Source organism: Cryptotermes secundus, unplaced genomic scaffold, assembly GCF_002891405.2.
Source record: "Cryptotermes secundus unplaced genomic scaffold, Csec_1.0 scaffold1379, whole genome shotgun sequence".
NCBI classification, from domain to species: domain Eukaryota; kingdom Metazoa; phylum Arthropoda; class Insecta; order Blattodea; family Kalotermitidae; genus Cryptotermes; species Cryptotermes secundus.
In genome coordinates, this window is record NW_019718634.1 from 1 (window position 1) to 16758 (window position 16758).

A 16758-nucleotide genomic window follows, 5' to 3' on the forward strand; every position below is an offset into this window, starting at 1 on the left:
ATGTATCAGCATACATTTGATACGGTTTGTTCTTAAACTCTGAAGCAATTGAGAGGATACAAGTCATTAATCGACATTTTCATTTTGTGTAATGTTTTGGACATGGATAAATATGCAACATGTTTACCATGTTACAATAGATTTTATAACATTGTGTACAATTGTAATTGAAATATTTCATAAATATAGCAAGTTTGTTGAAAAGTTGATCTGTGGTTCATTAACTGCAATATAATTGCATTAGTTTTAATATCAAACGCAAAGGAAGCACATAGAGTGTCAACTTAATTTGTTTTATCTATAATTTGTAATATGTTAGCAATATATTTATTAAGATTTAATATATGTTCTTATTTTAGTAATCAACACTGTTAACAACTGTGGCAACAATCTGATTATGCTGCAATCTACAAAGCTTACTTATTCAACTGTAACATTACAGCATAATATCATAAGTTTATGATAATAAATTACAGTTACATAAGAACGTGATGGTGGCTACAAAGTTCAAATAATTAAAATGTATTGATTTGTAAATTAAAAATAATAAATGGATAAACACCAATATGATTTAGTTTTTTATACAATTATGTACTTGTGGTTTAAAACATTTTAATACTGTAAATATGATTATAATACAGTAAGCCTAGTTTATCTAAAGCAAGTGCATGTATGGGCTGATGGTCACCTTCTGGGATTCAAAACATCTGTAAATGACAAGAGACTGTATGTCACCTGTAAAGATTTATGTATGAGCATTGGTTATGTGAGATGATATGGTGTATGTATTGTACCTATAGAAAAACTCAATATGACTCTCATGCCTCTGTTTTTTATTTCAGCGTAAACTACTTGACACAAGTCTCGGATTTGCTGGAGGAGTGATGGCGGCTGCTTCATATTGGTCACTTCTAGCTCCTGCAATAGAAATGGCTGAAGATTCAAAACTTTATGGACAAAATGGACAATATGCTGTTGTTCCTGTGGCTCTTGGATTTTTAATTGGGGCTCTTTTTGTTTGTGGGACCGATTTCTTCATTTCATCACTTGGTGTACATTCACCAAACCTCATTTTAGGTGATTGTTTAACTTATAAGTATGGTTTATGTGATTTGTTCCCTTACAGATAGGGTTTTTGTCAGTGTTTCTCAACCACCAAGCCCTGGCATCAATTATACCAGGCCCTCGTCTTATAAAAAAAAGAATTTACCAGGCCATGGTCTCACAAAGGTTGAGAACCGTTGGTTTGTGTGATTGGTTTGCATGGTGTGTCCCCTTAAGCCAAAGTTAAAGTTGTCCCTTTCCTTAACTATTTAAACACTATGTCATGAATTTATATGGGGGAATGGATGTATAGATCCACATTTTCTTGACCTTGGCACAAGCTGGAGGTGAGTGGTCAGCTTCACGCCCTGGCCGCTTTACCCCCAGGGAAAGAGGCCCTGATACTCATTGGATAGGAAGTTGAGTAGACCCCAGAGCCAGTCTGGAAGATGTGGAGAAGAGGATATTCTCCACCCTACCAGGACTCAAACCCTGACCCCTCGGCCATCCAGCCTGTAGCCAGTCACTATACCGACTGAGCTATACTGGCTATCCCAGTGTGTTGACTTAGAAGTAGAAACTGCTGCGTTCTCTTATACCCCATACATGAATTGAATATCTACTTTACTTTCTTTAACAGCATTGTCATCTGATGACATGTCTCGTAAGGAAAAGGATGACAGGAATCCTTTGTTTTATGACACACATCATATGCAAACCACAGAAACAACAACAATTGAAGGTAAGTTTTAAAATATTTTATAACTAATTGTGACATATATGTTGAAGATTAGTGTCTTCTGAGATGTTACAATGTATAGTGTAGTAAAAAGTTGGAGGAACCTGCTGCCTCCGTCTTCAGGGTAGAAGAATGCAATGAGTATAGAAAATATGGTACATATATAGGTAAGCAGAGGGTGAGAACTGGGTCCCTGCGTTAACCAACAGGCATAAGGAGAACTGTGTAAAGAATATTGGTCCCTAGATAGAGCAGTTTTTTTTATTGCTAGTGGTGTGGGACTAAGTCCCTTGTACTGCGGCCACTTCTGGCCTATTGTACCAGCCCCAGATGATAGGTGTGGGTGAGTGTGGAGCAATTGGTGGAATGAAGATTGGCAAGGGAAACCGAAGTACTCGGAGAAAACCTGCCCCAGCACAAGTTTGTTCACCACAAATCCAACTTGACCAGACACGGGTTCAAACCTGGGCCGCCACGGTGGGAAGCCAGCGACTAACCGCTTGAGCTATGGCTCAGCCATTCCGGGCACGGTATATAAACAGAACTGTATATAGGGGAAGTGGTAGTAGAGAGGAGTAGTCACAGTGAACAGGGGATTTGCCCCACATGTAGCAAAGAGCATCATGAGAGCCACTTATTGAGGTGTGAAGGAACAAAGATTTGGAGGGACAAGGTGTTGAATGAAAGGCATAGGAGTATTTATGCAGAAATTAAGTATTAGGAGGATAGTGCAGTGTAAGAATAAGGAGCAATGGAACAAAATAAGGATATATATGCTTAAATATAAACAGAAATGGGAGGATGGTAAGGAAGAATAGAAGTAAAGTTGATGTAAATTCAGATGACCAGAAATAAATAGGGGTGGCAACGGTATAAAAAAAAAAGGTAAAAGCTATTCCTGTAGTAGGCCATGGAGGCCCAGAGGTTTGTGAGATGTTGAGGCTCCCAGATTTTCTAGACAATCAGCTCACAGATGGTGGCGAGGTTGTCTGCCTTGCGTGCCGGCCACCCTTTACACCCAGGAAGATCCCTGGTACTCATTTCTGTTGGAGGCTGAGTTGACCCCAGGGCCATAGTGCGGCTGGAAGGACTAGCTCAATTGAATAAGTGAATGATCACATTTGGAACAGAGTATGCTTAATTAAAATGTTAAAGTACAATAAGTGAGTTTTCTACCATAGGAGTAGTAATGTAAGCGGGATGGCGGAACATAGGACCAGGGAATCAAACTCTGGCACCCAGTAATTTTAAATTAACAGAACTAATGAAGTAATGGCTCTGAATGAACTGATGGCAGGTAGATGGAAATCGGGGGAACCAGAGTGTAGCATGTAGAGCCATTGCTAGGCAAATAAACAATGGCCCTTTCTGGTTGCGGCAACAAATACTTGCGCTACAATAGAAGAATGGTGTTTTCTTTGCGGTCCATGCCGAGATGTTATAACAAGGACAGCTGAAGCAATGACTTCAGTTCAGATGTGGAGTATTAGCCAGTGGGCAATGATAGGAGCACAGAAGCTGGAGAATCTCCATTGTTAAGATCCATTACCAGGAAACAGCTACTGTAAAGTATGTTGATCAATGATAGCATTGTGATTACTTGTGCTTATGAGTCATGTGTACAAGTGGTAAATAAATCCATTCACCAATCCAAACCCCGTCTGTAGTCACCCACACTCTGCATATGACAACAGTAAGGAAACTGTCATTCTTTGAAGGGCCCTTTCTTTCTAGGGGAGAGTGGGGTGGGAGATGAAGTAGTGACGACAAGAGAGGCCAGTACTCATTGAATCTCTTCACCTTTCTCCTCTTGTCTTTGTCAAGGCCCCTGTCCCATCCTCCCTCTCTCTATATGCCATATAGAGCTTACCCTTCTGCCCTGAAGATGGAAGCAACAGGTTGATAACAATCTACTAGACCAGGCATGTCCAACGTGTCGATTGCGATCGACCGGTCGAAGGCCTATAAGGAAATTACACGTGAAAAGCATGTAAATTCACTTGCAATATAAAATAAGAAGATCATAGCTACTATTCAAGCTTTTTAATTATCAAGAAACACCATTGTGCAGCGAATAGAAATGATGTGTGGAAACATAACTGAACAGTTGTTGAAAGATGTTTCCAATTGTGTTGCTTTCTCCCTCCGACTGGATGAATCTACAGACGTCAGAGACACAGCCCAGTTACTAGTTGCTTTTACAACAAACACGTGTCATGTTATTTTTACCACCATTTTTGCTTAAAGCGAGGTATGACGATAGGAGGGGGTGGTAGATCACTGGCAGTTTTGACACTGAAAAGTCGATCACAACCTGTTTGAAGTTGGACATGCCTGTGCTAGACTATACAGTGTCACATCCATTAAAACTTAATTTCTTTCAAATAAACATAAGTTGAATATATCATATTCAGATTTGGATTTTTATTTTTTTTAAGGATTTGGTGAGGTGCTAGCAAATTCAAATCCTGTATCTAGAAGAAGAACAGCAAACAGTTCAGTACATCAAGAACTTTACAATCCAGCGAACGGCGGTCACGAAGTAGCTACTAACCATCGTAACAAGAGTCGGTGGAAGAGGATAGTTCTACTAATTGTTGCCATTACTGTACATAACATACCAGGTAAGTGTAAAGATTTGACTTGGAAACTGAGAATTTTCCTTCTTATCTTCATTTGTATGAGTCAGGTCATGTGGATCAGTCCACTGTCATGGCCCCCTGTTGGATTGGCATTGACTTACAGTAGGGATTCTTGTCCTGAAGTTTCTGTGGCCTATATCTAATGTGTAATTTTAGCTTTCAGGATTTAGCCACACTGTCAGGGGGTTCCATGGGCTGTGAGTATGTTGAATGAGCACGTCTTCATTGTGCGCATTGGACGTGTCCAGTCTTCAGGTTTTCCGATAATGGGAATAAACTTTTAGACACTATAAAAAGAGGGAATTGTTCGTCATGTAATTGTCTGGGATATAACGCCATATGGTCCAGTGAAATCAACCGACGTTTCGGAGGAACATATTGCCTCCATCTTCAGGGTTGAAGAGTGAGCTGAGCAAGAAACCTGCTTTTGTGCTTGTTTCTTGCTCAGGTTATTTTTCAACTTTGAAGGGGGAGGTGATAAGTTCATCCGAAACGTCAGTTGACTTTCAGTGGACTACACGGCGCTATATCCCACAGGATAAAACTGTTCATAACCACCGGTGTGAGATCATAAAATCCTGCATCGGCTTATCTGTTTCCTTTCCAGGAAACACTATGCATTTAATAATCTGACATTTTGGCTGTAGACACAGCTCTTGAAAGTTCAGATTTGTATTCCATATCTGTGCTAGTCCCAGTAGATTTCATTGCCTAATTCTAGGATATGATGACATTTAATTAGTTGGTTGTTTAACAAGACTGTGAATATCAGAGACTGCCTCTGTGGTCTAGTCATCGATTCCCGACTCTACCACATTTTGTGAGAAGTAGTGGGTCTGCAACAGGGTCCACTGACCCTCGTGAGGATAACTGAGGAGCCATTTCAAGGAAATAGCAACTGCAGTCTAGTAAAGGAAGATTAACGGCCATGGGGATCCATTGTGCTGACCACGTAACACCCTCTCTATGCAAAAGTTGTCACTAATTTTGCCGACAAGTGGCTTTCACTCAGTAGGTATAGTTCGCTTGCAGACTACAGGCCATGGAGGTTTTTTTTACGAGGACTCTATAACACTTGATGATAAGATGATTAATGAATGAAGATTTGGAACAGTGCAGTTCTGGCCTAATCAATGTACTGTCCCAGAATCAGCCTGGAGGTACTTAAAAAAAAACCATGAAAATCCTCAGTCCAGATATATAAACAAAACACCTCCCAAATACAATAATAGAACACTACCACTGTACTAACCTACTCATTGGGCCATGCCATAGCTCAAACGGTTAGTCGCTGGCTTCCCAACACGGCGGCCTGGGTTCAATCCCGGGTCTGGTCTCGCGGGATTTGTTGTGGACAAAGTGGCTCTGGGGCAGGTTTTCTCCGAGTACTTCAGTTTCCCCTGCCAATCTTCATTCCACCAATTGCTCCACAATCACCCTCACCTATCATCTGGGGCTGGTACAATAGGCCAGAAGTGGCCGCAGTAAAAGGGACTTAGTCCCACCCCACTAGCCATGAAAAAACCCACTCATTGACATCATGTAGACTGATAGATATTTACCAGCATTTGCAAGGAATATCTGCCTCCATCTTCAGGGTCAAAGTCAGTATGTTCCTCCAGAAACAATCAGATGATATGTCCTATCTCTTACATCCCAAGATTTCCTTTGGTACTCATTTGGTTTCAGAGGGCCTTGCAGTAGGGGTTGGGTTTGGTGCTATTGGAAACTCACCAGCAGCAACATTTGAAAATGCAAGGTAGGACTTTCTCCTTATCATATTATTGTTTCTATTATAGGCCATTCCCAACTTACGGTAAACCAAACTTGTGACGTTTATACACTTACACCTCATAATCAACATCTGATGTTTTTACCTCACACATGCTATTCAAGATTTGCACCAGATGTTAATTTATACAATACAACTTGTCCGTTCTCATCCACACTGTTGTCACCATCTTGGATGCTTGAAATATGTGTACATGTGATTTGGATATTTAATGTGCCATTCATTCATTTCCTTTATTTTCCATATATCCACACAGGTAAAAAACCTAGGATGTGGAAATAGTCCCTTTGAGAATAGATGTGTCCAGATACATATAATAAATTACATGAGTTACATAATTAAATCACATGCATTAGTCAGTTAACATAAATAATAAAATAAAAAATAAAAACACTTAGTAAAATTTAATTAATAAACATAATTTAAAAAGAACATTACTGTAAAACTTAAAATTAATACAGTTTAATTTAGATTACCTAAATTAACTGAATTAAATGCATTACAAATTTACACACTCATGACCAATTATGTTGATAATATTCATTCACAGAATAAAAAGAATGATGATATAAAAACCTCTTCAATGCAGATTTAAAACTTCTCTCATCAGTAGCCAACTTTTTTATTGTTTGAGGAAGATGATTAAAAACTTTAATACCTGCTATGTACGCACCTTTATTGTATTTTTAGGTTAACTGCAGGTAAATATAAATCATTTATTAAATAAATACAATTGTGCATATTGACATAATTCCAAAGTCCTTGGCATGTAGCCTCACAGGGTGTTGGTCATGTGAAAGACTTGGATAAGTAATCTCTAGATACAGCATTGTGGGCATTCATTTATTGACTGTATTTAAACTTTGACAAGAAGTTCTGACCAGAACTGATTGCATGCTTTCCTTTCACTACAAACTGAGGGAGGGTGTCACCAAGGAATGAATAGAAACAGTGCATCCAGCAGTTCTTTTATTGTTGCATGTGTATCCATTTCTGTAGGAACATGTTTATGGAGACATTGCCCAACAACGGCTGTCTCTTCTATCTCAACTATTCTGGCTTCCAGGTGTCATGACATTTTGCTTCCTCCTTAACGGTGCTCAGCAGTTTGAGAGACTGTAATGTTTGTATTATTGATGGGACATATTTATTAATTATGCTGTTGAGGTGGGCTCAGGTGTCATGACATATGTATCAGATTTCATATAGATTGGCAGAAGCATTCAGATGTTGATGGAGGGGACACACAGACAGCAAGGTGTTCTCATAAGCCTACTTTTATTTTTTAAAACTAAGGAAAGTAGGCTAAAAATGTTTGTTGTACAATTTATAACACTTATTTCCTCTTAATGTATAGCGTAATAAAGCTTGATCCATATTTTTTTTTCCTCCACAGCCCTAGAAATTTTCTCAGTAAGTCTGTGGGAAATTTATATTGTGATTTAGAAGAAATCGTTTGGATTCATAAGTTGGGAACAGTCTCTGCCTTTGTTTATTTGTATTAGAATAGTACTCATATATTCAGCATCTCCTTCAGGCATTATTTCTGTTTTGTATGGGTTAAAGGACACAGAGTCTACAATCTCATCTTTCTTCCTGCAACCCTCCCGCTTTTTATTTCTTGCCAATTGTTACCTCTCCTCTTGCTCTCTTGCAGTCCTTTACTGAAACATCTTGTTGTGGGTTGTCCCATAGTTCTGTATCCTTTAAATTTTAATTCTAATGCCACTGGCTAAACCATTATTATCCTTTTGCATATGTAAAGAAAAGTTTTGTAAGCATGAGGTGTGTCATTGTTGTTACTAATATTGTAAGTGGCCTCCGTAGTCTAGAGGTAACGTTCCCACCTCATGACTCATAGTACGCGGGTTCAAATGCCCGGCGGAGGTCGTCGAATTTTTAAGGGCGGAAAAATTAAGGGAGCAAGTCCTCTGGGAGGGACTTTTCGCTGTGGGTCCCGTGTCGTAGCTTTACGGCACGTAAAAGAACCTCATATCTCCAAAGGAGGTCACTGAGCCAAATTACGGACATTTCCCGCCCAACAGCAGTCTCTAATACCTCTGGTAGATGGGGGAAGCATTATAGATATACCTCTCAGCTAGTAGAGCCGGTCTCGCTGACTGGGCAGGACTGATGGTAAGCACCAGTACCGGTAGGATATAGAGACTGGTAGAAATCATAGAGGGAAGCACAGTGGACCAATACAGGTCTAAGTGCATGGGGAAACCCACCCTCTCCAATAACTAACTAATATTGTAATAGTTTGGTGTACATGTGTGTGAAGTGTAGTATACTGTTAGGAGGAGATAGAATAGAATAGAATAGAATAGAATATATGAGGGGTAGGCCTTCTCGGCCCTTGTTCCGCGACCTTAGCTCTATTGTGCTTCCCCTTTTTAATTATTCCCCCAGCAACCCCCATACAGCCACCCTAGGAGGAGATAATTTATTACTTGTGTATGTTATTAGTAGGTGATGGCATTAAACTTCAACCTCGACATATCATTCAGTAACATGTAGGGCTGGGAAGGAATATGGAAGAAAGCAGGGGAATTTAAGACTAGGAAAGCTTGCATAAGGAATGATGAGATTTCTCATTTAATTCTCAGCAGGTGTTAAGGTTAAGGTAAAGGTAAAGCTGTTCTTGTGCTTAACTAATTAAGCACTATGCCATGAAGATGTATGGACCCAAGTTTTCTTCACTTCAGCACTAGCTGAAGGTGAGTGGTCAGCTTCACGCACCAGCTGCTTTACCCCCAGGGAAATATGAGGCTGGGTGGGCCCCAGAGCCGGTTTTGTCAACATGGAGCAGAGAAAATTCTTGACCCAACTGGGACTTGAACTCTAACCCCTCGGTCATCCAGCCCGTAGCCATTCGATATACCACCTACACTACCTCAGCCCTCTCACCAGGTGTTATATTAGTTTAAAATAAAATGTATTAAAATTTCTTTCCATCTTATTATTCAAGTACACCATCAATAATGCAATAATAATATGGTTCATGGATATAGTAATTTATATGCACTGTGGTCTCATCATTATGGTAACACATAGAGCTTAATGCATTTGGTGATCTGTTTTGATATTCCTAAGCCTTCATTACCATTCAGTTGTGAATTATAGAAAGAAATGTTTTGTGTAGCATAATTTGTTTTTAGAGCTTCAGTTTTAATAAGTAAAAATATTGGACTGTTCCTTGCAGTACAGTAACATTTATGTGTCATTTAAGAGGTAAAACAGCCCTAGTATTTACATTTATTGTCAAGTGAAGTATTAAAGCTCACACCACAGAGGTTATGTCAGACATTTAAAAGACAGTCTTAACAGTGAAGGGCCCATATATTGGACGATATGTCCGATGTAGCTTTGTACCCATTGCTTCAGTTCAAGACGATCTAATTACTTTCAAGTATGCCACTATCTGATCATGACGAACACTGAAAAGAGTTTAGACAGGCACTTCATAAGCCATTAAGCAAAGAGCAAAATGAGATCTTTCTGGTGATCAGCCGTGTCAAGATGCAGTTGGATCATCCACTTTTACCCATGTGCCAAAATTTTTTAAAGAATTCTGAGCCCCGCAAAATATCCCCCAAAAATCCATTACCAGTTTATATTGTAGACATGTGATTAAGGTTGATGTGCAGTGATGTATTCGTATAGAATGGAACCGGTGTGTAGTAGTTACATTTTGCGAACCTAGATGGCGAGGAGTCCGTTTTACAATGGCATTTGTTGCCTCGTAGGTGGTCTGCACTGTGCGCTCACTGGTAGAGAAGTAGATGCCGGCATTTCTCAGGTAGTTACGATATCAACCGATAGATGGCAGTGACTACTGTTTCCCAGTGGCCCTTTTGCATGGTAGGAGGTCTGCATGAATGAAGCTTGCCGGGTGGGCTTCTCGTCGTGTGGTACAGTCGGCGAGGGACGAGGAATGGAATTCTATACCAGACCAGAGGGCAGTGAGCAGTTGTTTCGGGGCTCCAGGCGCCGGACATTCCTTTCGTATCTGACCTCATACTACTACCTCAACCAAAAACATGAGCATGTCTGCGGTCAGGAAGAGTTAACTATCTTCTGGGATGTAACTCCGTTGAAAGTCCACTGACGTTTCGGAGAAACATGTCGCATCCATATTAAGGGTCGAATAAGCCGAACCTCAAATCCTGCGTGTCTGCAGTTCATACCGGATTTGCATGAAGTTTAATATATTTCGCTTGATTTTGTTGGAGGTCAGCGTCGGCTGTTGTGGTTTTCCTCAGTCCCACCAGGTAAATGAATGTACAATACATTATATTAGGCCACGGCCGCTTCCTTCCACGTCCTTTTCCAGTCATTATTCATCAGTCTCATCTTTCGATCCTATGCAGGCAGTGGACTTCGCCGAACTGTTGGTTCTTCTGCGGGGAAAAGCATTACCTTATTGCCTGATTTGCAAATGAATTAAACGTAAATGTTCTAGAAGGAAAACGTATGCGTGGACACTACGCCTTCCGGTCTACGTCTGCTTGTGACACTCGAACCGCCGAAGGCTGTGATGTTCAGTAAATTTGGCCACCCTAACTGCTGCACCTGCATCTTCATAAACCCTGAAGAAAATGGGGTGATATGTGCCTCCGAAACGTCTAGATTTATTCGGACTACATGACTTTAAACGCAGAAGACCATAATCTTTGTTTTCACCGACACGAGATCCCCAAATCCAACTTGCAGAAAGTCTTAATGTTGTTATTTTAGTGCCATATTGTGTATAGAATAATTTCTACATTAGGACATTTTTTGGCCATCATCAGGTAGTAGTACTTATACAGTAGCTCAGCTGTTCTCCCCTTTCGCATCTTGTCATAGAATTGTACGTGTATTGTGAGACTGACCCCGGACAAAACATTGCTGGTATCCCCGGTAACTTCGACACAGCCCCAGCAGATGGAGCGCCACAAATAATTTGAATTGACAAATAAAAGTAGCCTGGTTTTTTTCCACTCGCTTTGCTAAACACCTACGGTATTCAGAACAGCAGTAGCAGGTGTTCCTACATGAGAAGTGCTTGCATTAGTTCGTACCTGAATACGTAATACGGAGATGGCATATGTCTGTCCGTCCTCCCTTCCTTCCGCATACGTCATCATCCGAACTGCGCCGTCCAGTCTGTCTCCTAGCCCTGTTCAGGAAACTGAAGGTTTTAGTCTTGGCTAAGGAACTGATCCTGGTAAAGGATCTTCGTGGTTTTTCTCCAGTCGCTCTAGGAAAATACCGGGATGCTGTCTGTCAGAAACGTCTTTTGGGGCGCCTTATCATTAATGCCAGGTCGTTATGTCATTAGAAAGTCATATTTTATTTCTAACATACGGTGGAAAGCAAAATCGCTATGTCGGAGGTCTCATTGGGCACGTCCACAGCGTTTCCAATCCATTATCAACTGTAATACCGTTTGACCCATTCAGTACTGTCTTCATATAAAATCATGATAACGAAAATGTTCGCAATACTGGACAAGGCGAAGCGCGACATAGAAAGAGGCTTAAACTTGGCGGCGGTGAAGTATACGAGTAGATTTCCGTTGTGGCGGAAGCTCATAGAAATAGGGCAAAATATGCTACACTGAGCCTGAACTGACAGAGACCCTGTATATATTTAATACATTTATGTATTATCATGTTTAACGTGTAAAATGTAAATATCTTTTACATTATGACAAATGACTAACTACTGCAGACAATGACTCTGACAAAAGACAGACCGTCCTCTCGTCAGAGAGGGCGCCCCACAATAAGAAAGCCGTGATTGTCAAACAGTAATAAATATCTGGTCAAGAGTCCAAGATGGGGCTCGACACCAAGACTGACCGACCGACTGACCGACCGGCCGACCGACCGACCGTCAGTCGCAGTGTGACTTTGACTTTGACTTGAGCTGAATTGATAATTGAGGAACCGAAAGAGTGGGTTCAGTTGGCAGTTCAGATGTGAAGAGAAGACTTTATGTATGTTGCAGTTACAGTGAGGCTGGTGTAATTATTATGTTAAAATCCGTTGCCAGGAAACGGTTAGTGAAGATCGTAATAGACTGAGGACACCAATGTGTTTAACATTGAACTGAAAAGTGTGGAAACAGCGATAGTGTTATAGTTATTTGTAGTTACGGCATGTAAGTGGTCAATAAATCCATTCACCTATCCAAACCCCGTCTTATAGTCACCCATATACCGCGACGGTATTTTTAAGGTTAGAGTATCCTAAACATAACACATATAAGTCAGTATGTGCAATATTCACGTACCGTTTTTTTTTTTAATTACATGACTCAACTTCCGTTTCTTCATCTGAGCGTTATTTCGTAGCGACTATACAATTTCCCGGGCGAAGAACGGGTATTCCCATGTCCCCATAAAATGAATGTAGTAAGCTAAACACGTGTTGTGGATATCAGGGAGCGAAAAAAAGACACATGAGTGAAGATTCAACTGTTTTTATCACATCAGCTGTTTCCTGCCCTCGCCGTTCTGTTTGCTCAATGGAGCTGTGTGTGTAGGAGGGGCTTTTGTGTTGCTGCTACGTTTCTCAATGAGCAAATGGCAGAGAATTGGCTGTAGCGGATGAGTCCGGGACAGTTTCCGGTTGTAGCGTGGCACACATTTAAATGTTGCAGCTCGTACTGTGCTACAAGCCGGGAGGTCGCGGGTTCGGTTCATGATGTCATTGGATTTGACAATTCTGCAGTTCGGTTTTCAAGCGACGACAGATAAACTTCATTATTATAATAAACAACGTTACATCTTCCTCATTAATTTGGGATCTAAACGCGCAACACTGCCTAATAAAAAAATTTCATAAAATTGTAACAACACTTAATAATTTAGTTTTCCCAGTTATGCACCTCGTATTGCGTTGTGAATATTTATTCTATCGTCACTGGATCTACAGCCCTTTGTTGGGCCTTACCTCGTCTTCACTTTCGTAATTTTTTTTTACACAGGCGGTAGGACTCCTTGGACGGGGGATCAGCCGGTCGCAAGGCCGCTACCTACACATAGGACAACACAAACAGCGTCCGAGTGACAAGACAGTCCATGCCTCAGATTGCACGGCCACCATGATCAGCTAAATATGTCAATACACACTGATAATTACAACCTTCTTGCGGTCAATTTTCGCGGAATAAAAACTTCATACAACTTATTAATTGCAGGATTGTCGTCACTGTTGGCGGTTTTTTTATTGCATTCGAGGTAACAAGGTCATGGACTTTATGTACAGTGAAACCGTACTAATTGGGACAAGTGTTTTCTAGGCGGAAGGGGACACTACGACCTTGGCGGTCACATCGCCTCCATGAGCGACCAATATCAAGGCCAATGTTTTTAAGACTGACTTCAAAACTTACATTCTTACATGACAAGTAAATTTATTTTGTGATATGTAATCTAAGTTTCAAAGTATTGCCTAAAAAGATACGTGAAATCCCTTTTATTATAACTCCCCTGAACATATTTTCACTAGCTCTTTTATAATTCGGACTTTTCACAAATTTTGGCAAGGGCTTGCTCCAAATTAGCCTGAATTAGTGGGGTTTTGTCGTGTACTGCCCTTCACATTGAGATCATCTGTATGTATGTGTGTGTGTGTGTACAGGGTGTTTCACGACTTTAGGGCATAACTGCAGGAGATGATTTCCTAGGTCTTTGTGGTCAAAAGAGTTCATATAAACATATGTCCGATTTTGGACGGTTACGGAGTTATGACCGTTTTAAACTCAGAACAGAAGGTAACGATTACTGACAATAGACGGAACAAATAATAAACCAGCATAATACATGATATATTTAAAGTATGAATGTAAAGTTAACTTCATGAAATTACCTTTAATTTGAATTTATTGGTGTTTAAAGCTGATTTTCGAAAATGCCACCGCCGGCCGCAACACAGGCTGCCGCTCGGTTGTGAACCGCGCCGGACATACCAACCCACCCCGCCTTAGGTACCTCTCAAGTGTCGAGATAACGAGAACGCTCTGTCTGTAGCTGGCTAAAAATAGCGACCCGTCAGATGAAAGACGCGGTTCACACGAGGGCGTGTACGGGAATGAAAAAACGGTCATAACTCCGTAACCGTCCAAAATCGGACACATGTTTATATGAACTTTTTTGATCGCAAAGACCTAGGAAATCACCTGCTGCAGTTATGCCCTCAAGTCGTGAAACACCCTGTATATGTGCGTGCGCGCGTGCTTGTTGGGATTGAAAGAAAGTGGGATACTGAATGTGTATCAATGACATAGAGTAGCGACTGTGCAGGTCAGCTTTTAAGGCAGGGGGCGTAGCTCAGATGGTAGAGCGCTCGCTTAGCATGCGAGAGGTACCGGGATCGATACCCGGCGCCTCCAAGTTTATTTTTCTTTCTTTTTTTATGTTTTAAATTACTATTTATTTTCGATACCCGGCGCCTCCAAGTTTATTTTTCTTTCTTTTTTTTATGTTTTAAATTACTATTTATTTTCATTATGATTTCAGTAGCCATTTCGTTTTCTAAGTATGTTATTATCTTCCTCTTTGTTTTTATACTGTCATTTCAGATTTATATATTGTGCATGAGAATTAGTATTCTATTTTATTTTGAATTTAGGCCAATACAGACGATGATATATTAGATGACTCATTACTTGTCTGTGTACTCTTATATTTGTTGCTCTTCGAAATTTACTTTGATTTACTTAGCTCTTGAATGTAGCATGGAGCTGAGTCCCCCTTGAAGAGCCAACAGTCCCTCAGACACTCAGGACATACCCCAGTATTTTATAGAACCCCCAACATTCATTACCGTGTTCGCATGAACCCACAATTTTCCCCTATCCTGAGCCAGATGAATCCAGTTAAATCTTCCCATTTTGATACCGACGAACTGTGAAAACCTCAAATCCCACATCTTAATACTGTCCACGTGTTAGCGTATATGATTGAGGCACTATGCTGCAAGCCGGAAGGTCGCGGGTTAGAGTCCCGATGAAGTGGATTTTTTATTTTTTCAATTGACCTAATCCTTCCAGCCGCACTATGATCCCTGGGGTCGACTCAGCCTCTAACAGAAATGAATACCAGGAATCTTCCTGGGGGTAAAGGGCGGCCGGCGCGTAAGACTGACAACCTCACCGCCATCTGTGAGCCGATTGTCTAGAAAATGTGGGAGCCTCAACACCTCACAACCCTACGGGCCTCCACGGCCTGTTAAAGGGATAGCTTTACTTTTTTAAACCAATTGACATTCCACCAATTGCTCCACAATCACCCTCACCCATCACCTGGGGCTGGCACAATAGGCCAGAAGTGGCCGCAGTACAAGGGACTTACTCCCACCCCACTAGCGTTAATAGGTCTAGAGAAGTAAAGGACTGGCGTATTTTAAAATCTCTGCTTACGCTACATTTTAACCCTTTCCATGTCACGCACGAGATGGTTCGTCTACACCCTGGATGTGATGTCCATCTGATTGGTACTTAAGAATATCGGTGAAAGGGATATGGCCTGCCATCTGTTGTTAGCTGAGATGAACTTCTTTTTTGGGGTGGGGGATTCTTGAACAATAGAAATTAAACGTTTCCGCGGCAGCAACGGAAAGGTTCTTTAAATAAAGGCAGCCGCGAATCTTTATTGATCATTTTTTCTTGATTTCTGTATATGGCAACAATGTACGGGCACAATTGTTTCCCTCTCTTCCCTCCCACCCCCTTACGAAACTAAAATGGCTTCAGTTTTGCGCGTGGTTGTGACATAGGGAGGAGTCAGCGTTGCAAATTCCTCCCATAATGACTATCATCCGCTTGCACTGGTGCATTTAATTTATAAATCATCGACCTCCGTCTGTCTGTTTGTCTTCCCTGTTCGTGTTATCCAATCTCTTCTGCTTTGTAGCGTGTTTTAGGGGATACATAACCTCATTTTTCATCTCCATGCCCTAATCTTCATACATACAAACGTACGATAGCAACATTATTCAAGTTAAGGTAAAAAGTAAAGCTATCGCTGTAGCAGGCCGTGGAGGCCCATAGGGTTGTGAGACGTCGAGGTTCCCACATTTTCTAGACGGTCGGCTCACAGATTGTGGTGAGATTGTCAGCCTTACACCAGCTGCCCTTTATCCCCCAGGAAGATTCCTGGTACTCATTTCTGTTAGAGGCCGAGTCGACCCCAGGGCCATAGTGCAACTGGAAGAATTAGGTCAGTTACCTCATCGGGAATCGAACAAGCGACCTTCAGGCTTGTAGCGTAGTGCCTTAACCCCAATATTATATACGTATAGAAGTTGTGTAAGTAGCCTACTTGCACGTCTCAGACTAGTGGTTCTAAGTAAAAGCTAAAAAAGGTAACGTCCCCGTGTTTAACAAATTAATCATTACGCCATGAAGACTTATGGGGGAGTGGACGTATAGACCCACGTTTTCTTGGTTTCGGCACTAGTTGGAGGTGAGTGATCAGCTTCACGCCCTAGCCACTTTACCCGCCGGCGAAAGACCCCCCCCCCCGGTACCCCTTGAGGTTAGGCGGG

The 16758-nt window shown here is 41.2% G+C and overlaps 1 protein-coding gene and 1 non-coding gene across 4 annotated transcripts in view; both read left to right on the forward strand.

Moving 5' to 3' along the window:
• Positions 1–842: 842 nt before the first annotated feature.
• LOC111863588 (zinc transporter ZIP11) overlaps positions 843–16758 on the forward strand; it is a gene marked incomplete at its 5' end in the record, with an annotated part of 65047 nt that continues 49131 nt past the window's right edge. For all 3 annotated transcript variants that reach the window (XM_023850048.2, XM_023850056.2, XM_033751203.1), the window contains 4 exon segments: positions 843–1077; positions 1685–1786; positions 4222–4407; positions 6115–6184. In XM_023850048.2, the coding sequence (XP_023705816.2) occupies positions 843–1077; positions 1685–1786; positions 4222–4407; positions 6115–6184 (593 nt within the window).
• Positions 14530–14602, forward strand: Trnaa-agc. The gene has a single exon. It is a non-coding gene; the product is annotated as a tRNA-Ala (tRNA).